General features: G+C 38.6%; 1 protein-coding gene across 1 annotated transcript; it reads right to left on the bottom strand.

The window, feature by feature from the left end:
- Window positions 1–5,546: 5,546 nt before the first annotated feature.
- Window positions 5,547–6,648, bottom strand: LOC144254226 (olfactory receptor 4C46-like). Its single transcript, XM_077797238.1, has 2 exons — window positions 5,742–6,648; window positions 5,547–5,575 (listed from the first exon to the last, which is right to left on the bottom strand). The coding sequence occupies exons 1-2, from the start codon at window positions 6,646–6,648 to the stop codon at window positions 5,547–5,549; spliced, it is 936 nt and encodes a 311-aa protein (XP_077653364.1).
- Window positions 6,649–23,254: the final 16,606 nt, after the last annotated feature.

Here is a 23,254-nt window from a genome sequence, read left to right as displayed (position 1 = left end):
GCTCACTACCCATAGATCATGTACCTCCTGCTCTCCCCAGGCACAGTTAATCACCATTCTATTTTTAATTTCTATGAGATCAACCTTTTTAGTTTCCAGTGTGGCTGAGGTCATGCAGTCCTGTCTTTCTGTTTCAGGTTTACTACCCTTAACATAATGACCTTCACCCTGTTGTTGCAAATGACAGAATTTCATTCTTATTTATGCTGAATTCTCTATATTTTAAAAACCATTCATCTATTGATAGACACTGATATATACCCAGGAGTAGCATAACTGGATCACATGACAACTCTTTTTCAGTTTTTTGAGGAAACTCCACAGTGATTTTCATAGTGGGTAGTAGAGTTAAACCTGACTGGCAACTCTGCTCTTTTTGTACCTGGATATCCACATTTACTTAGGTTTGGAAAATGTTCTTTTCTGATCCATTTGAAGAGGTTTTCCACAATTTAGCATTTTCAAGTCCCTCTTGAGACCCCAGAACTCAACTATTTTAACATTTAATTCTACCTTAAAGTCCCTATAAGTCTTGGTTCATTTCTTTTTATTCTTATTTTCTTTTTATTACTCAGACTGTGTATTCTCAAAGAACAGTCTTCAATCATATTAATTTTCTCTTGTTTTGATATATTTTTGCTATTGATGCCCTCTGATATATTAAACAGTACATCTTGAGCTAGAGGATCTTTTTGATTTTTAATTTATTTTCATTTCCATTGGAGTGTTGAGTGATTTTTCTTTTTTTTTAAATTATTGAGTTTGGGAGAGAGAATTATAAATTAAGGCTGAAACATCACTTCTTTTTTTAGGAGAAAGAATGTGCATTACTGGCTTTTTTGGATGAAACCAAATTGCTTTTGATGGTCCTTTATTGAAAGGTATGGAGAAGGCTTTGCCAGATTATTTGCTACATATGAGACACTAGGGGGATGTTTTAATTTGCTCAAACAATGAAACCACATTTGGTACAGAATCTGAAATTGGAGTGTCCATCTGATCAAGCTAATGGAATTTCACTATAATTTTTCCATAACCATCTGTCTTTGCACAGGACAAGTAGTTCAGTTGAATGTGGTGAGAATCACACCTGGATAGAGAGATTTACCAGCTTCTGCTTAGCCTTTTCCATCACAATATTCTTTGCTCCATAGGTTCAGTAGTCACAGCAATGCCTGATTATTTCTCTTCTTCTAATGCACAGATAACCTGAAAAAGGCTTTGGGGTATCTTGAAGACAGATCAACATTAATTTGAGGCAGTGCTCCTGGCTCCTACCTCAAGCATATCCAGCTTCTCTTTAATTTTAGGGTTTCTGGAACTGAGAGTGGCTCAAGTCTGGATGTTGATTGAGAAGCATGAATTTCTGATTTGAAAATTCAGTTTTTATTTCATTCACTTGAACTTTTCTGCTTCACTATATCAAAGTAAGAACTCATTAGGATTTCTATAGTGTTTCACTAATGGGAAGCCTGAAACCGACGAGCCAAGATCATAGGTCTCTTCAGGCCAGTTGGCTTCTTCTTTAACTCTGCTGTTCACTTGTTACCATCCAGGGATGTTGGGTTCATTGACTCTGTTCAGCAAAGAATTGCAGAGCAAGACACAGAGCAGCAGGTTTATCACAAAAGTGGCACAGACACATTGCTCAAAGAGAAGCCAGGAATCTGTTGGGGTAGTTTTGTCTTGTCCTTTTTATGGTTTCTGGAATTTCCTCCTCTCCTGTCTCCTCCCCTGTCCACATTTTCTTCAGTATTAATGGTTGGAGTCTCCTCTGTCCACACATCTGTTTTAGTTTTGTACTGGATCCCTGGCTTAGGGGCAGGAATACAGACTTGTCTATCTGATTGGAATCTCTGCTGTGTCCAGGAGCACTTTCATCAAGCAGAGCCCGCTTCTCTATGCTTCTTTTTCCTGGCCCTGTTCCCTACCCCCACCTCCTTACTCACCATCTTGCCATCTTGCCCTGGCTGCCTGATCCCTTCTGTATCTCCCTCACACTGTGGTAAAAATACCACTAAAACTTTGGATATCAAGAGCTGCCACTTGACCCCTGCTATCCCTGGATTCAGTTATTGACTTTGCAGTTAAGACTTTTCATGCTGGGGACCACAGTTTCCACTGAGGGGTTCCATCTAACATGAAAGAGCAATCACAGAAGGTTTCAAGGATATCAGAGCTCCTCTCACACACTTACTACTCATAGTTATGATGAAAGTTATGTCTTCTGGACCTCCTAGGGTGGGATAGTAGGTCTTAAATGACAAATCACACTGTATCTGATTTCTCTATGCCTTTAAATTCCTTTTAGCCATTAACTCCTAAAACATTCTAATTTACTCACTGAGAGTCTCATTTGGTCCTTGTTGTTGCAGTTGAATAATCAGAGTCTTTTTCAACTCCCTGAGCTGCAGGGCTAAAGAGAACATCTGATTAATGAAGTCTGTATCAGTAAATTTGACCTGATCCAAATTTATATCTATTTCATGATTCTTGCATATTCTTAGCATATATTCATACATATATTCCTGCATTCCTGTCTGCATAAATTAAATCATGAAGCCTTTGGAGCATATTTCACCTTTTCATGGGTCACACATTGTGGCTCTTTTAGGTCCCTGTTGGGACTTGAGCCTAGTTATAGGTCTAGGAGTCAAGAAGGGGAAGGGGGGTTAGGAGTCAGTCCCAAACAGAGTCAGCCTTGTCTTGCAGGGAACCTTCCTCAGGGGAGACCTTTGTGGTTTCTTCAGGCAACTCTGGAGCATTCCTTAGACAGGCTGGGAGACCCCCTGCTGTAGTTGTAGGCACCTCTGCTGCAGATTGAGAGGCCCTTTTCATTTGCAAAATTCTCTCCATTCCATCTTCTCACTTCCCTCATATGTCTCCTGATGGAAGTGAGAACCTGATCTCACCCATGAATCCTCTTTCTAATCTTCCTTATCAATTGGTTCTCTATAACTTCTAAATATATGGGGAACTATTTCTCTATTTCAGTTTGTGGTAATGATCCTGTTATGGGTATTTCTACAAATTTGTCATTTGGAAGCAGGGACTGAAAAAGTCTGACAACAGAAGGAGAAAAGTGCATGGTTCCCAGTGAAGTCAGGCTTTAGCCTGGGACCTGAGCAGCTCTGGAGTGTTCATTGTGTGATTTAAAGCTTGGTCCCATCCCTGATGACCATCCAATAAGGGAGACAAGGTTTTGAGAAAAAAAAAAGATAAAAGAAGTTTCATTACTTTTCTAGCAAAGAGGAAACACAGAGGACTCCTGTCCCAGCATCTGTGATTCTCTCCATCTGGAACAAAAGAGAGATTTTAAAGAGTTGTGCAAAAGGAATTCCATTTTCATCTGAAATTAGGAGGAGGGGTTATGGAGAAGAGATTAGGGAGGAAAAGAGGGAGAAGAGAAAAAACATGTCTCTTTTAGAGCAGCAAAGGCTATATTCAAAGCATGAAATGGACCAGTGTCATAATTGTAGTACATAATTTGTTCTGCAGAGGGCAAAGGGATACAACCTTTTTACACTCTTCTGATAGTCTTTCATTTTTCCACTTGAGAATCATAAAATAGTGGGAATAATCCCTGGATAGAATTTTCTATTTTCTTTGGTGTTTTTGTCCAAAGATGGTTAGGGCTGTGAACTCTTAGCAACCCAGTCACAGTACCTGGACTTGTGCCCAGTGGCCTGGGGGAGGGATTTGGGCATGATTCCAGTGTCCACCACTCTGTCTGTTCACCAGGAGGATCAGAGTTCAATCTCAGCCTTTTACCCTCAGATCAGTATACTAGGCTTCTGCTTCCCTCCTGCCCTTCATATTTCTTTATTCTTTATCATACTGGAAACCAAGTTATTATAAACTAAAATATAATTGTATCACTCACCATCTTAAAAATACTTCCTATGTTTTGCCCATGATTTTTGCCATTGAGCTTTAGTACTATTTTGAGATCTCTTTTGATCTTGCTTGTTTCTGTCTTCCCATTCTCAGGATTGCAATTTACCTTTACTCTACCTTACTGTAAAGCTTGTTGAATAACAATAAAAATTAACAACCACAACCATGCTGAATGATTTAGGTTTCCTGCATGTTTTGTTTTTAACTTACCTGTCATAGGAATGCTTTGATCCAACATCTTGCCTCTTCACTATTCTTGCCCAATTTTATCCCATGAGGGCCATTTTTATGTCTTTCTTTCTGGGAATCCTTTTCTGTCAGCACCCTCTCTCCAGGTCTTTGTTTATTGTCCATCCAACATGTCCTCTTAGTATCCTGTCCATCTTAACATGTTTGTATAACACTCACCAGTATTTTCCCACTCAAAGCTCTGGTGTCTGTCACTTAAACACCATGAAAGAAGAACCTAGGTGTGTTTTGTTCACCTCAGAAGTCACCCAAAATATTAATATTTTTGGAATAAAATATTTGGGTTTATTAAAGAGTGAAAGAAACATTGATCAACAACAAAAATTATCCTGAAATTGCTTTTGTATAGACAGATGTATACATTTTACAAAATAGTTTTTACTAGTGAATGTGACCACCATGTAACAGAAAAATCATAAACAGCCCCTATGCAGAGGATAATGAAATCTTGCTGAGAGAATATCATGATATAACATTTGCTCATATGCTCAGAAACTCAGTTCTCAATTCTTTCTCATTCCTCAGTTTACATAGGGTTAAAAAAAAACCCTGTGGTTTCCCTCAGAGGTCAGTCTGAATCAGATGACAGTGAAAAACAATCTGTAGTCTTCAGGACTCATTTTTTTACTCTATACTTTATTTTAATTTTTTATGTTACTTTAACATTCATTCTTCATTCACTATTTATCAGGGGCAAATGTTGTACTATGATGGAGAAACTATTCTTTGCTAGCAGGCAAGTACTCAATGTAGTCTCCTGTGCATTATTCAACTAGGAATTCCTGCCTGACCTTCAAGCATTCTTTCATTTGACTCACCCTTCTTTATCATGGGTTATCAGAGTACAGCAACCTGAGTATACACAGCCTTTCTGAAGCCTACAAGGAAATTTGGTTGAATCTGCATCACTTGCCAATTAAAGGTTAATATTGTTTCAGTTTTGTAGCCTTAAAGTCCTTAGTTACCACAATGTTCCTCAAAACATATTACCATCAATTGTGATATGTATATTTACAAGAAATTTTTATAAAAACCATTGGATATTTAGGTCTGGAAATTCAACTCTGCAGTGTGTTCAATACTGTCTTTTCCCCATAAATGATAATTAGTACAACAATATGGTCTATTTAATATAATTACTTGTTCTTGTAACATAGAAATTAACACTATAATCTGGTAAGTCAGTTTTGATTGCAGGCTCATTGCTAGATGTGTTCTAAAAACTTCTTTTTGTCATTTTCCTGATAAATAAAATGAATGAAGATAGCAAAAACAAGCCCTAATTTGGTAAAGGTTTGCAAAGATTCAGAGTTGTCCTGAAGTAGTTATTTCTCTTTCTCTAAATCAATTTTTCTTCCTTGAAAGCAAAAGGTGTTTTGCTTGTTTGTTTTTGATTTTAATTATTGGTGTTTTACATTTATGGATAATACTGAAATTCATGATGCAAATTCACACTCAGAAATCATAATTTCTTAAATCTCATGAGATTGATCAAAATAATTTTTGAATGACTTATTTTAATTGCTTAAGTACTGCTTGCTAAGATCATTCAAAGGGTCCTTTCCTTGATTACATCAATGTTGGTCTTCAGGCACATTTCCTAGTAAATAATTTCCTAATGGTGCTTTTCATCTGGGCATTTCTCAAGGTGTAGATCAAAGGATTTAACATAGGCACTATCATAGCATAGAAAACAGCAACTGCCTTATCGACAGGTAAAGTAACTGCAGGCCTTAGGTACACAAATAAGGTGGGAGAAAAGAATAAAAGGATCACTATGATGTGGGAGACACAGGTAGACAGGGCTTTGCGCCTACCCTCTAGGCTCTGTGTCCTCAGGGAGCACAGGATGACCACATAGGAGACCAGCAAGAGGAGGAAGATAAGCAGGCAGATGAACCCACTGTTGGCAACAACAATGAACCCCAGAATGTGGGTATCAGTGCAGGCCAGGTTTAGCAGAGGGCTCAAATCACACATAAAGTGATCAATGACATTAGGACCACAGAAGGGTAGTCGGAAAATGAAGAGGATCTGGATGGTTGCATGTAGAAAGCCTCCCATCCAGGACACTCCCACTAGCAGGGCACACACTCTCCAGTTCATGATGGTTGCATAGTGCAAGGGCTTGCAGATGGCCACATAACGGTCATAGGCCATCACTGTAAGCAGAATGACCTCTGCACCTGAGAAGAAATGTTCTCCAAAGACTTGGGCCATGCATCCATTGAACAGGATGGTCTTCTTTTCATGCAGTGAATCCACGATGAATTTAGGCATACTGACAGAGGCAAAGCAGGCATCAATAAAGGAGAGATAGGCCAGAAAAAAGTACATGGGGGAGCCCAACAGTGGGCTGGAAATGATGGTAATCACGGTGAACAAATTTGCTAATACAGAGATGATGTAGATGAGCAAAAATACAGCAAATATAATTTTCTGCATCTTTGGGTTTTGTGTAAGTCCCAGTAGAACAAACTCTGTCACATTTCTCTTCTCCATGTACTTCCTGTGCAAATTTATTATAGTACCTGGGGGTGAGTGGGTAAAACTTTAAAATTATTAAACTTCTGTATTGTAATAAAATTAAAAGCCTAGATTCTATTGTGCACTGAAATTTGGTGAGTGTTTTTCCTTATTTATAAGTTTTTTCTTTTTTTTTTTTTTAAGGAAAACATTCTGTGTTTTTACAGATGACTCAAATGCCTCCTGAATGTTGATTCTTCCAGAAGCTTATGCATGAGAAACTTACAGACACACAAGCAGGAGTCCACCTGAGTACACTGAATTTTCAGATGGTGAGACTAAACATAAGTAACAGATTGCACAGATTGTGGCAATTAATCCCATAAGGGAGGCAGAAGATGGATGCAACAGCCATCATTGTATAGTTAACAATCTTTATTCTTAGGAAAAGGAAAACTATAACACATAACTGAGAAAATTAGTGCAAGTGTGATAAGGAACTTGAGGAAGGGTGAATCTGGAGCATTACTCTTCTAATTGCCACTGTGTGTCCTGCAAGACACTGATCAAGGTTCAGTGAAAGCCAAATCTGGGAACCCCAGGTAGCAGAATAGTGAGGAGAGTTGATGGAAATAATTGCAGTGCAATAGTGATGGAAATGTAAGTATAAAAAGCTCTTGTGAAATAATTCATAATACTTAATAACTAAACCCAAGAACTTCATAATAGTCAATGCTAAATTATTTTGCAGTGTTTTTCCTGTGTATTTCTTGGTACCAAGTGCTTTGCACACATGATTCTTTTTAATACTTAGAATAACCTGTGTGGTACATTCTACTTCATTGCATAGATAAGGAAACAATCTCAGAGACAAATGTTTGCAGTGGTTTAGCAATGGCAATGCTTGCCAAAACTCATTGAACTCCTTAGGTGTTCTCAAAGCTTTTCCAAAAGCCTGCTGATTTAATCCTCACTTCAAGACTAGCAATTACTGAATATCATCATCTTATAGGTATACTTGTACTTATTTTGCTTGTTGTAAAAGCAGAGAGAAATAAGAATCCTGCTCTTAAAAAAAGCAGCTAATACATGGCAGAGCTAAGAACATGACTTAGATTTTTTTTCTTATTCTATTTATTTTTGTCCTCCAAGTTGTCAAAATGTATTAGCCTTGAAATTCTCAGCTTTAATTTATATCCCATATATTATCATGTTATAGAAATGTTATACTTGTAATCCTCTTTTTACATGAGCATAATTATTATAATTAATTAAATGCTACATGAGATACAAATTTGTAGAAGTAATTTCATCAACAAACAGACAGTGATCCATTTGAACTGTCAAATACTAAGAAAATAAATGTTTCTGCATTCTTGGAGAGAGTACATTTGTCCTTATCTGTCTTTCACAACCAATTCTCAATTTTCCAATACCATTTCAAAGTGGATTATAGGCCCTGATGGAAAATTCCATTTTGTCACATAGCTAAGCATCTTGGCATGAGTATCAGGGAAAATCTGATTAGAATCCTGGTTCCTCCACTTGGAATTCTTCTTTTCTAGGGTAGGTTTCCTAGCAAAGCATACATCTACTTCATCTATCTATGAAATGAAAATTAAAAATATCATCTCATGGATTGTTCTAATAATTGTTGCATGAACACACCTACCACTGTTCTGAGGACACATATAGGACCTTCCTTTATGTTTAACTGTATGCACTCAGCACATGTCCGGAATTCACACTGAACAATGAAGGAATTCTCTTCAATATTACTTGTAAAGAAGCCACAGAGACCTATACTATCCATAGCCATTGATCCCAAAAAGATTTCTCCATGTTTTACTGTATTCAGTCAGTCCTAGGCCATCTAGTATTCATATTTAGGTCTCATGTGTGGGAGGTACATTTAAACTTTGTTTCCACCTCTGTAAATTATCTTAGTTAACAAAAGAGTATCTCATGATAAAACATTGGTTCTGTTTGCTAGAGAACTACTGTTTCATCTTTGTGACACTTGAATTGAATTGTTCATTGTTTAAATCAGGTTAATGAGAATTGTTATTTCTTGAAAAATTAGACTGAACTTAAGTATTCTGAAATATAAAAATTAGACTGATCTTAAGTATTCTGAAAAATAACAATATTTAATAAGATCAGTTCTGTTGAAGAACTTACCTTATAATCTTAGAGAGTTTTAATGATGCTTATAGGTATTCAGAAGCAATCCCATCTTCAAAGTGACCTCCACTTAGAATAAGAAACTTTCAATATTAAAATATAAGACACAATTGAGAGAGACTATACAGATAATTATATATCAAATCAACAGATACTAAGGAAGTAAATCTTTCCTTCTTACACAAAACCTTGAATGCCTCACAGAAAACCCAGGGTTAGAATTCAGAATGGATTTACTTGATTCACTATGGAAATATGATCTGGGCTTCAGTGAAGGAGGAACACAGTTTGAAGGAAAACATTCAAGTAGATATTTCTAGTCATGAAGAATCTTGCTCTTGAACTGACTACAACAGAAAGTATTTCCTCCTATGCTATCTGGGTATTTAAAGAGGTTTCCACAAAGACACCTGGACCTTTCTGGTAGCTGTGCTTTCTCTCCTGGGATTAATTATTTCCTTTGATGGGAAGGTTTTGTCTTAGGAGCAGGCATCCTGGAAAGAGACTCTCCCCCTCTTGAGTTGGGAATTGTATTTCTTGCATTGGGAACCTATGCTTTTTTGCAAAACTGTGATTAAAGGACATAGGGCATGTAAAATACTGGGCACAATTCCCACACAGAGTATGGGCTCAGTTAAGATTAGATCTTCTTGAATCTGCTTATTGTTCTCTGGGTTGATTAATATAATGCAGTATTTCCTATCCAAACATCTAAATCCTTTGCAACTTGCTTTGCTCTAACTAGTGCATACATCAATGCAGTGTTTGAGAGTGTTTCATGAGCAATGAAATCAATAACAAAGAAATCAATGAAATCAATAACAATGAAATCAATAACAAATTATGAGAGATTAAGGAAAAAACATAAAAGGAGTAATAGAATAAGAAGATGTTGATATTTCAAAAGGCAAAACCCCCAAAAGTGATTTAAAACCTTCTATGATATAAAACTAAAGCGACACAAATTATATCTTTGCAACAAAAATCCCAAAGCCAATAGAAAATTTGGCATTCAGCATTTGCACAAGCACTGAGACATGGAAGCCTGAAAGTGCTGTCGATGAATAGCATTTGAGGACAAAGCTCTGGGTGAGAAGGGCTGAGGTTTTCTGATGGCACTGCCACTTGGAGCAAACACTTGTATTACCTCTGGAGGTCACAGTCTAGAGCCTTATAGAAATAAATTCTAGCAAACGCCAGTAAAATCATTCTGTATTTTATATAACTTCATGGCATTTGATGTTAACTCTTGGAATGCAATATGAACCAAACTGCATTAATAGTAGCTTAATAATTTGGGTGAACCAGAGTTTCATGAGAGGATGCTATGGTTTGGATCTGAAAGTTGAACAAAATCTCATGGTTGAATGGGAAATGGGACCTAGTTGGAGGAAGTAAGTCATTGAGTGTGTTTACTGGAAGAGTTCTTCTTCAGGGCCTTTCTCTCTCTCTCTCCCACTCTTGGCTTTCCAGCTGCCAGGAGCTGACAGATTTCCTCCACCATGCCCTTCCGCCATGATATTCTGCCTCACCTCAGGCCCAAGGCAATGGGATCAACTCAACATGGAATCAAATCTCTGAAACCATGAGTCAAAATACAGCTTCCTCCTTCTCAAGTTGTTCATCTCAAGTATTTCAGTAAAAGCAATGAAAAGATGACTAACACAGAGGGTTTTTCCATTTCTGAATTCCGTCTTGAAATCTCTGAAAACTCCACAGATTTTGTACTTATGATCAAAAAGTGCTTTGTAATGATCTTCAAAAGTAATTTCTAATGGTATCTGCAGTTTTAGATGGGGAAACTGAGAAGAGAGAAGTGGGATGATTTTTGTAAGAGAAAGTGATTCATGAAGGGGACACTAAGCATTCCAGACTCTGGGATTGTGGTTGTGCCCAGGATTTAGCAAGTGGCATCAGCACCTGGGAAGACATCCCAACTTCTCTCAGTGGAAGAAAACTCATTTTAGATTTTAAGGACATAAGTAAACAGGGAGAAAAGATCAGAAAAAAAGTGAAAAGGGAAAGACAAAGGGAGGGAAAGAAAGGAAGAAATCACCTTACTGTCATACTCTCTTGAGAACTCTGCCCTAACCCACTTTGCCCTCTCAAGTACCTAGCACACACCAACACCTAGGCTTTCAGACAAGGCTCTCAGACCAAGGCGTCCTAAGTACAAATCTGAGGTCTGCTGTTTTCTCTCTGTGTGAGGTGGGCCTGATCTATAAACCTCTGTAAGCCTATGTTCTTCATGATGATGTGGGAAATAAAACGGCCTCTTCTTTCTGTGGTTGCTTTGAGGTATTATGTCACTACAGGTCAACTGTTTAGTTTCAGGTGTTCAAAAATTGTTAATTACTATTGACACCAGCATTACTATTGTACAATTGTACACTGATGCATACATGGGGAAATATATCTGGGAAACCAGCTAATGAGGGTAACCAAATAAAACCCTAATTCACAGGGTTTCAGACTGTCTTTGTATTGTGTGGAAAGTGCACTATTGTTCCTTTCATGCCTGAGGTTCTCAAACATGGAGTTCAGCATTAGACATATCAATTACCAGACTGAAAACAAAGAATTCTAAAGACCTCTGCTTCTTGTAGAATTCAAAAAGACATATCTGACATTTCCTTGGCTGCCTTCAATGTCAACACCCAGGGTCCTCCTAAGTGAGCATATCTGATTGATGCTGCTCTCCTGCTGCACTCCCTTGAGGCTACAAGTCCTCACTACTGTTGGATTACCTGTCTTCCTCAATGGTGAGCTATGTCTCATCTACAACACAGGCTGCCTTCATTCTTGTACTAAAGTTACTTTTTAAAGGTTTAGGCTCAAATCCCTCAAAGTTGTCAACAGACACAATATCTTTACTTATTTATTTTTATGTGATGCTGAGGATCAAACCTAGTTTCTCATACAGGCGAGGCAGGCACTCTACCACTGAGCTGCAGCCCCAGCCCCAAAATCTATTTCTGACATCTAGGCAGTAGAGTGGAGGTATAAGAGCACAGTCCATGAAATCAAATAAACCTGGATTTAACCACTGGCTGAGTGACCTTCAGCAAGACACTTGTCTTATGGCAGCTTAGTTGCCCTGCTCTTCTTCAGATTGGAGTGGAGGTTGAGTGTTAAGGTAAATATAAAGGTAGGTGCACATCACCCTCTCCCCACATTTGCCCTCCTCCACTCTTCCTCAGCAGCTAGTTCTACAAAGAATTATCTCACCAGGTGTGTTCCCCAAAAAGCCTAAGTTTGCATTTTTATTATCTACCTGAGTAGCCCACAGGACACTGGCCATGAGGGATTAAGCTGTATGCCTTTGCTGACTATTTCCTAAGGGTAATATAAAGAAATTTTCATTTTTTCCATCTTTTTTTTTTCTCACAAGGAGCTGTTCATAAGTCAGACTTTAACCTGGAAGTAATTCTGCTTATGGAAAAAACTTTTAAAATGCCTTTCTCAACTTTGATACATTGTTTATGAGAAAATACATTAATACAGCCATTATGGAAATCATTATGAAGGCACCTCAAAAATTAAAAATAGAACTACTGGGCTGAGGATATAGCTCAGTTGGTAGAGTGGTTGCCCCCCAAGCACAAGGCCCTGGGTTTAATCCCCAACACCACAAAAAAAAATAAATAAAAATAAAAAAGAGCTTCTGTGTGATGCAGCAATTCCACCCCTGGGAATATATCCAGAGGAAATGCAATCTGTGTGTCAAAGAGATAGCTGCTCTCCCATCTTTACTGCTGAGCTATTCACAATAACCAAGATATGGAATCAACTTTGGTGTCCATGAACTGAGGAATGAGGGATGAGAATATGCTACAGGCACATCATAGACTACTACTATGCCATAAGAAAAAATGAAAGCCTGTTATTTGCAACAGCATGGAGAGACATGGGAGTCATTATGCTAAATGAAATAGGTCAGGCATAGAAATACAGATGCCACACTATTTCACTCCTATGTGAAGGCTAGACAAAGCTGATCTCATACAACTTAGGAACATGATAGTGATTACTGGAGGCTGGAGAGAGCAGGTGGGAGGAAGGGTAGGGGACTGGTCAGCAAGCACAATGGTACAGTGAGACAGGTGGAATATATTATGGTGTTTCATTGCACAGTGGGGTAGGTGGATGGAGTTGACAAGAATTCATTGTGTATCTAAAAATTGCTAAAAGAGAATTTCAAATTTACTCATCATAAAAAATATGGTAAAAAATTAAGGTATTGGACATGCTAACTGCCATGCTTTGATAATTACACAATGTATGCTTAAATCAAAGTATCCACAAATATGTACAATCATTATGTGTCCATGAAAAGATTAGAACAATTTCAAAGGTCTCTCCCTCCTCGTCACAGTGGGCAGAGAACATAGAATCTGATCAGTGTAGTATGATTCCAGCAAAGAAAGGAGAGGCACAGAAATGCCCAGGTGGGAGAGACCAAAAGACATAGCATCTCAGCCCTGGTCAGTATTTGCAGAGTACACACAGAAGAAGTAAAATCTCCCCCTGGAAATCATTAGGTATCACTTGAGCCTCTTGAACTATATTATTACCTTGTGTAAAATTAACAAGTACGAATAAGGAAAAGAAAGCTAAGGTCAGAAAAGTACTTTCAAATTGAAACAGTCCTATGCAACAGGAGCATCACTGAACAAGATCCAAAATGGAAACTTAATATCAAAACCACATTGATTAAACAATTTGTTTGTTTGTTTGTTCATAGTATGTGTGTGTGTTTTTGTGTGCATGTGCTCTTGTGTTAAAAAGAATGTGAGATTTTTTAATCTGTTAGTGGAACTTGTAACTTTTTTCTATAGTATTATATGTTAAATTTATTGAGTTTTTAAATAATAAATCCAGAAATTTTCATGAAATATTTTCATTTCTTTTTGTGAAGCTCTCATTTAAAACAAAAGATTTTTGATATCACATTCATCCATTCACTCAAAAACTGTTCATTGAAATCATACCATGTTATCAAGCACTGTCCTACACAGTTATCACATAATGTTGATCAAAGGAGATCATGTCCCTAATTCTATGAAACATATCTTTTTTGTTGAGGGAAAATATACAAGATACAAATAAAAATACAAAATTCAGATGATAATAAGTACTATGAGGGAAATCTAAGTACTGTTGAGTAGAAAAGAAGTATTGGAGGAAGGGTTATGGCTTTGTCAGGAAAGGCCTGATAAATTGACCTTAGAGAGGAAACATGAAGGCAGGCCGGCAGCAGGCCAGACAGATACTTGGGTAGTGAGTGTTTCAGAGGAAAGGGAAAGGTGCTTATTGCAATGTCCTTAACACAGGCTCATAGTCAGCATGTGCAGAATTGCAAGAAGACCAAGTGAGTCAAGGGCTAAGTCACAGGAGTTGACATCAAAAAAACTCATGGATCATCAGTTCTGCCTTTGTCTTTCAAACATTTAAGAACTTCAAGTTTTTTCTCTGAATTCTATGAATAGCCATTGGGAGGTTCTGTGCTGGAGAATGACCCAATGTCACCCAATGTCAATGACATCTGCTATGTCGAGATGCATTAGGGGTGGCACAGAACATGATGGAATTAGATAGACCAATTAGAAAGTTATTACAATGATTCAGATGAGAAAATGATAGAAACAGAGGTGTGAGATATCAAGGCCCCTTCCAACAGACCAGGTCGATTACATAGTGGAGACATTTGCCTAGAGTAGACAAAACTGGGGGAGTGTCATGTCTTTTGCCTTTCTCTAGTAGAATTAGGACTTAGTATTTTTATAGGAAACAATGTGAAAATATGGACTGTTTTCATTTCATGGAATTCTTTTTCCCATGCATAATTTGGGTGAACTCCTACTTGGCCTTCTTTGCTTAAATGCTGCTGAGCTGGAAAGCATGTTTATACTGATGGTCATCTCCTGTCTCAGCCTCCAGACTAGGTGAGACTTGTTTTGTTGCTTAGGATATCCATAACAGATTCCCACAGATTGGGCAAATTAAAATAACACAAAGATTAATTATCTCAGAGTCTTAAGTCCAGGTGTTGGCTGGATTGATTCCTATTGGAAGCTCAGAGGGAGAATCTGACCACAACTCCCTCCTGTCACTAGTGGCTGCAAAATGCCTGGCACTTCTTGGCTTGGGTCTTCCTATCTCCAGTCTCTGCCTCCATCTCCAGATAGACTTCCCTAGGTGTTATAAGGACTTCCCCCAGGAATCTCCACCACATTTTTCTTACAATGACACCCATGATTGATTTAGGACTGGCCTAAATCCAGAATGATATTGCCTCAAAAATTTTAACTTAACTACATTTGCAATGACCCTACTTCAAAATAAGGTGACAGTCACAGGCACTGGGGCTTAGGACTTGAAATTATCACTTTGTGTTTACTATTCTCTCATAGGGTCCTCCCTTACTCCTCCTGAGAACCTTTGGCACACTTCAAATATCACTTATTATACTGTCTGTAATTGTTCTCTGACTGGCCAGTTTGACTGAATACATCTGAGTTTCTGAAGCATACAGACCATGTCTTCTGTTTCTCAATCTCCAGTTCCAAATGTAATTTCTGCTTGTAATGCATAATATCCACCCCTTATTGGATTAATTTATTACAAATCACTGAATAGATTTCTATAATATTGCAAGATGGAGCTGAATCTCAGCAGCAGTTTAAACTTCCTGTTATCATCAGAAGAGGCACATGTTTTTAACAAATGCCAACTAATGTTGGTGTTTTACAATGCTTTGGCTCTGAGGGCACATAGAGCTTCTGCAGCAGTGCAGTCATGGCACACCAGAGCCAGCACTGTGAGCCCAACTCTAGGCCTGAGGGTTTATAAGAATAACTGCTGAACCTAGCAAGGTACAACCACAGAAGCAGAGGGTGACCCCTTTGGCAAAGGAGCTCTAGGCTTCATGAAAGACGTGAAGCATGAGGATCATCCAACACAAGGCCTGTGTGAAAGGGGAAGGTGACAGGAACCACAATGGCTATGTGACTCACAAGGGCAATGGTGGGATCCACAGTGGCAGCAACCAGAGGAGCCAGTGAACCCATACCTTACAGGTTTTTGCACCTGAGACCACAAATCCATTTTACCACTTCCCGCCTTGGCAGCTGCAGGAATTGGAAGTGTTTTCCTAGAAACTCCATACCTGATGTACTCACAAGCAGTTCCATGGGGATCCCAGGGCCACCAGGCCTCCAATCACCTGCCCCAGCCTGACCTGGGCACATTGGCTGCATCAGCAACGTTTGCATAAATAGATGGAGGAGCTCAGGGAGCAGCACAGAAGCTGCAGACAGCCTATTTCTGCCAGACACCAGTCATAAACATCAGCATTCCACCAACCATCCCTCTGTACCCAGGTGCTCAGGTAAGTCCTTAAGTTCCAAGGAAGGAGTCCCCTGGAGCATCGTGTTTTGTCCTTCTTCACTTTGAATATATCAACCCACTGCCTTCTGGATCCCACGGTATCTGATGAGGACCTTATGGGGAAATCATAATGGAAGCATCCTTCCTCTCAGCTCCGCATATGGTAAAACATCCCTACAGAGTCTTAGAGAATGAAGCGCCTATCATGATGTGGGTTGCTACCATCCTTTTGACACCAGTCATTTCAAGCTGAAAGAAAAGGGAATTGAATACCTTGAGTGTAGGTGTGATAAAGTTTTTATAAGCCAAAAGTTATTTATAGACTCTTGAACTCAAAATAAAAAAGGCCATTGAAGCATCCTACAGATTTTAATTTCTACACAAGTAAATATCAGTCTCCATAATCCACTAAAGCAAAAAGCTTCTCAAGCCTTTCTTATTCTTTTTATGAAAGTGGAAAAGGTTGGGGAGGCCAGAAAGAAAGACAGCTGCTATGGGTTATGGGTCATTTCAGGCCCTGGCTGTGACTGCTCTTTTTTTTTTTCTTTTTGTGGTGGGTGGGCATAGCCTCATTTGGTGGTTTTGGATTTAGGGATTTTGGATTTCTTTTCTTTCTTTCTTTCTTTCTTTCTTTCTTTCTTTCTTTCTTTTTTCTTTTTTTTTTCTACGAGGGAGATAATATTTTATTTTGCTTTGTTTATTTTTTCTTTCCTTCCTTTTCATCTAAATTTTTTTTTTGTTGTTTCTTACAAAGTGTAGTGAGAGTAGAGAGTTTAGTGAAGTGTAAGAGTGGCAGATCCTCTCAGTCAGCTCCTTCTTTAAGGATATTCTTGTGAACCATTATAGTGGCCCAAGGGACACCTTACAGGGCAGCATTGCTCAGGTGAAACTGGTTCATCCTTTCCTCACTGAGACAGAGGTTCCCATGGAAGTCCTGCTAAAGGTAGAGTAGAAGACCATGGACCAACTAAACATGATCAAGTTGTTTCAAGGTATTGACACATTGAGAACATCTAAGTTGTGCTGGAGCATTCATGTGGGGACAGTTACTGCAGCACATCCTGGAGGCATGAGAAAAGCAAAAGGAGGAGGCCCAGGGAAGGTTCAGGCAGATCACATGCTCTGTGAGCTACTCCACAAGAAGAGCACCACACACAGAGATCTGAAGCCAGCGAACATCCTGGTAGACACTGGAGAAAACATCAACTTCTTAGACTTTACATGAGTTGCAGGTCACAGCTGGACAGGGGTTGGACACATTCTGCAGTGCTCTTTTGTACTGTGCCCCAGAACTCTACCAGCAAGAAGATAACAAGCCTGTGGTGGGTGCCTAGATACTGGGTGTAGTTCTATTCTTCATGTTCACTGAGGAACCTGCAATTCGATGTGACCACCTTGTGCAGCTGAAGGAGAAGGTCCTGAATGCATGGTTGACATTCCCCTTCACGTTTCTGCTAAAGTACTTGGTGTCGTCAGTCAATTACTGACCATCAACCCCATACATAGGTTAACAGTAGACCATATTTTGAGGTATCCATAGCTGAGCCAGGATGAGAAATATTCACCAACTCATTCTAGTGAGCATCGCGCCAACTACTCAACCACAGAATAATGACAATCATGCTTGACATGACTTATATCCCACATCACATCTGGGAATCTTTGGTAAACACAAAATCTGACCATGCAATGGCTACATATCTGATGCTTCAGCACCAGGCCATCCAGGGAGCAATAAGCATGTTTGCAATTAAACATGCACATCCAGAGGTGGGTCCTTGCTTGCACACTGCAGATTCTATCATCTTCTGTGTCTCCCAAAAGAGGAGTGCCATTGAACTTGCCCTTCTCACCTTCCCCTTCTTGCTCAGCTGGCTGAGAAGAACCAGTGGTCAGGGCAGCAGGGCAACAGAAGAGCAAGTCTGCTTTTCATTCCTATCTGCATCCTGCAGCTGAGCAAATCCACCCCCTAAATACCCCCCAACATGACCCTGAATACCCCCTCCATCCAGCCCCTGGATGACCATCAGAGGGTGAAAAGCAGAAAACAGGTCTTATCATGACACATCAGAAGAAGAAAACTCCGCCTTTACTGTGAAGCCCCATGGTGAAACTGCAGCCTATACCCATGACAACAGCAAGGGCTGGGAGGGGATGGCTAAGAGGATTGCCACCTATATTCTAAGAATACGTTTGTTGCTGCATGCTGTGTTGCCATGTGCTGGTCCTGATGGCCTGGATTCAGAAACAAAGTGATGCCTATGAAAGTGGACAGCTGAGCTAGAGACAAAGCCACTGGACAGCCAGAAGATCCTGAGCTCCATTGATCCTGACATTATTGCAGGGGAATCAGCCAGATATGGATTTAAACAGACATGGACTTAAAAATACAGGAGGGAGGAGAGCAAACATCCTTGGGCTTCCGCATATAGATTCCATTCACAAGAGTATCTGGAGCTATCTGGGCCTGAGTGAGCCCCTCTGCCACCATCTGGTAGAGATATCAGAGACTGCTTTTCCTAGGACACTTCCCGTGTCCTGATTTTCCCTGTCCTTTATCCCATATTTATGGGGTAGCCGAGATGATTTTTAATAAATTTCTTTTACTCCTAAATATTATAATACTATTGATGCTGCAAAGATTTGAGAACTGTTTTGACTTCTATTTTCTTCTTCCATAGAATGAAATATATAGAATAGGTAAAATTATACAATTATGCATCAGGTAATGGAGGAGAAACATCTTAACCATAAGTATAACGGAATTTTTTAATATTAGTGGTTTTCAGACAATTATTTTTTTTTCCAGTAGTTAGATCATTTTCTTTTCTCTTTAGCTTCATGGTACTATCATTTTCCATTTGCTGTTTTTAATATTTGGAGTCAGAAAACTTCAACATTCAGAATGATATCCTTAATAGTTATCTCAAATTAGGAAAAGGCTATTAATGACCACTGGACATAAAATCCAAAACTTGAGAAATACTTGGAATGGAAGCAAAGGAGGAGAGGTAGACATCTGCCTACAGCAAGAGTGTTGTCTATGACCAATCAGGGAGTGGAAGATCAATGGCATTTCTACATATGAAGACGAGATGAGAAAATGGAGAGAGGGTATGTGTTGATACTGCCTCTCCATCTAGGAGTTTTCTGAGCTCTTAAAAACGTCCTTGTGTGCATGATTTCTGAGACATGCCACTTATCTATCAGATTTGTACAATCTGCTGGCTATTCTGGGATAGACAGTGAAAATATTATAAGTCTTACTTATTTTAAGAGTTTATTAGCAAATGGTAACGATTGCAATCCAATAGATTGTGACATATTTAGTGAAAGACGAAATCAATTTATGTTCATTCTCTTGGCTGCATTAGATATTACTGTGATCAGACACAGGCATACTGAGGACAAACTCCCAATGTAGGGCTGCAGACTGGTGCTCACCACAGCAGAGCTCCAAGCTACACAACAACACAGTTATGTACTGTAACCTCTACTGCATCATTTACAAGAGAAGCAAGCATAGAAAGATTCCTTTATCATGTAAGAAAATGTAACATGCACATTCCAAAACTCAAATGGTCAAATGGTTCACTGCTAAAAAAAAAAAAAAAAATGAAGGAGCACTATTTTACTAGTCAATTAGGCAGATATTATACTAAATTCTATATTTTATTTTCCAATGGAAGATATTTCAAGGTGAAGCAAAGCATTGTGTATTTTAATAACCAACCACCCAAACAAAAATAATAACCCGAATACCATAAAACTTCAAAAACCTTCTAAAAACTGAGGTTTCTAGAAAACTCTTTTCTGAATGCACTGTGACCTTAGTGCTTTACATGCTGATAAAATGAAGGTTGCCACTACTGATTTTGGCCAAAGAGACTCTGGGAGGTGCTCATGAATTACATTTCCCTCCAGCTACATGTATTCCAATAAGTTAACTATTGTCATGTGTGTTAGTGCTGCCAGCTCCCATAAAATACTGTCATAGGTAAGTGGTAAATTCACAAATATACCAGCTGCTTTCAAAACTAAGGAATTGTTTTTCTCGCTATGCTGTCTTTCCATTCCTCCAAGAGTTGTAGACATAATACACAGTATTTTTTTTCATCATTCTACCTAGGTACAAGGTCACCAAATGTCCTCTGTTCTCCCTACCTTGTTGCTGCCTATTTAAACACATAGAATTTCCAAATGCCATAGTCCTCTGATTAAAGATCTGTGATGCCTCTTCATTATTATCTATAGACGCTTCCTGTGGCATGATACATGAAGTCATTCATAGACTGACTTCATCCTAACCTTCTTAAAGTTTCTCTCAAGAGGGCTTACCAAATTAAACTGCAAACAAAATTCTTCCCTAGAAAACTGAATTTCACAATTCTCTAGCCTCTAATTCTCTCCTCCACCTACCAATTTATCCTTCAAATCCTAGTTTTTCTGCAAAGATTTTTTCAGATCTTTGTAAAATCAGACATTTATTTTTCCTTACTGCCTCAACCCTCTGTGTTATCATCAGCCTAAAAAAAAAAAAGAAAAGAAAAAGAAAAAGGAAAAAGAAAAAGAAAAAGGAAAAAGAAAAAGAAAGCATTGAACATGTATTGTGTGACAGCTAGTGCATAGGTCTTTTTAAATACTATTTATTTCTTTTTAATCCCACCTAAAATGCTATGAAGTAAGTATTTTTCCAATGTATAAATAAGGAAACATAGGTTTAAGAAAAACCAGTACTTCTAAATTTACACAACACTTGAATGTTGAATCAGCTGTCATATCACATGTTACTAAAATTACTGGTTTACATATAATGTATTTCCATCTGCACTCACAGAAGAGTAAGAACCCTGAGATCTCTATGTATGTGTCGCTCCTAGCTCCCAGAATAGAGCCTGGGGCATATTAGGTTCATGGATGGAATGTGTTGAATGACTAAATGAAAGGAGAACACGTACAAGAACATATTTAGCGCTAAAGCATTTTTCATTATAGATCAAGGTTTTCATCCACCTGAGGAAATAGAACAAACATTTGGGAAATAGCTTGATTATAGTTCTACTCTCTAATGTAATTTTAATGATTCCACAATATAGAAAACCAAATCCTCCAGGAGACATATCAACCCAGGTAGCACAACTTCTCCTTGCCTCAGAACACTCAGGCACAGCAGGTCATCATGAAATCATAACAGATCAATAAGACAGGACAGTTGATAACGATAACAACACAGAAGGTGATATGACACCACAGCAGGTCATTATGAAAACACAGCTGGTTGTTATTACATCATAACAAGTCATTATGACACCACAGCAGGTTACTATAACATTATAGCAGATCATTATGAAACCATAGCCGATCATCATGAATTCATGTAAGGTTATCATGGCACCACAGCAGGCCATTATGACACCATAAAACTTCATTATGATATCATGAGAGATCAATATGACATCATAGCAGACATTATGATATAATGTGATGTCATCATGACACTACAGTAGGTCATTGTGACACCACAGTTGGTCATTTTTATCATCATGGCAGATCATTATGAGTCAATAGAAGCTCATTCTGACACCACAGCTGGTCATCATGACATCACAGCAAGTCATTTTTAACACCATGGAAGCTCATTATGACATTATAGAAGGTCATTATGACATCATGGATATCATTACTCAGCCACAGCAGGTCATTATGACATCATAGCAGATAATGTCATAGGGCTGGATCATTGTCTCCTGAGGTAGGAGAAAGAATCTTTATCATGTCCTGAACCACAGTTTATTCAGGGCTATGTGGACCCGGGTATGCAAGGGCTTAAGAAAAGACAGACAAAAAAGTAGAGAAAAAAAGCCATGCACAGTGGTTCGGCCTACCTCTGGTGGCTAAGAGTAAAGGCAGTTCCAATTAGAATTTATCAGCTTGAACCCATGATTCTCTACTCCAGCAGCAGGTGTTTGAACTCAAGGTACAAACTGATAAAATTTGTTGGCTACCAGGGAATTTCCCTTGGAACAGGGCATAGCCATACAACTAGGTGGTCTCCAAGATGCCTTCATACTGAGAGTTCTCCAGAGGAGCTTGGCCTCTGTCTCTGGGCAGTTGAAAGACCATCATTCATTCCTGGTTCTGACAGATTTTCATTGCTAGTATTTCTATTCGTTCAGTTGAATGTGATGGGAATCAACCCTGGTGTAGACCTTCAAGACCTTCCTGGTGGCAATAAGCTCTGAAATGCCTCCAGGAATGAAATTTATATTTGTAATGTAATACTATTCCATGTAAAATACAATTTTATATTTGTTTTACTATTTTCCTAGATAGAAGCAATTCTACTGGCTTCTACTTGGCCTTTCCTACCATAATCATTTCTCTCTATGGGTCAGGAGATCAGTGTGGAGATTCTACCTCTCCTGAGTTTCTCTTTCCTAATTTTAATTTTAGAACAGCATGAATGACCACCAAATGAGTCTTGGGACACTCTACACTGAGACAAAGACCTGAATTAAAATTTCATTGATCACCTAATCTCCATGAGACCTTCGTCTTGAGGACCATACTGATATTTGGGTGTTCTTTAATTATCCTCAGTTGATATTTGGGGTCCAGTAGTTGCATAGATACCTGATTATTTCCATTTGCCTAATGCACTGTGCCCTGAAAAAGGCTTTAGTGTACCTTGAAGAAGAGTAGGAGAAAGTTTCACTTAAATTTTAGACAGAGTTTCAGGGTGCTACCTCAAGCACATCCAAATTCTCTTTATTTTAGTTGTTCTGGATCTGTAGAGTGGCTCATGTCTGGAAGTTGACTGAGGGAACATGACTTCCTATTTTCAAAATTTAGTTTTGTTTTGATTCACTTAAACTAAAATTTTTCTGCTAAACATGATCTCACCCCATAAATAGTTTCTTATCTTTCTTAGATACCAATTCCCTTGTGAATTACCTGTAAATATTTGAGGAACTGTTTCTCTCTTTCTAATGAGTATTTAGTCTATAGATGCAGAACCTGCATTTTTATGAAAAATTTTTATGAAGGTTACATATGAAAGCAGAAGTTG

This window comes from Urocitellus parryii, chromosome 4, assembly GCF_045843805.1.
Source record: "Urocitellus parryii isolate mUroPar1 chromosome 4, mUroPar1.hap1, whole genome shotgun sequence".
NCBI classification, from domain to species: domain Eukaryota; kingdom Metazoa; phylum Chordata; class Mammalia; order Rodentia; family Sciuridae; genus Urocitellus; species Urocitellus parryii.
This window is presented reverse-complemented; position numbering and strand designations above follow the sequence as displayed.

Coding starts and splice junctions, on each gene's coding strand:
- LOC144254226 (XM_077797238.1), bottom strand. CDS start 6,648: ATGGAGAAGAGAAATGTGACAGAGTTTGTTCTACTGGGACTTACACAA. Junction 5,576..5,741: donor GAAATTATTTACTAGGAAAT/GTGCCTGAAGAC, acceptor CATGAATTTCAG/TATTATCCATAAATGTAAAA.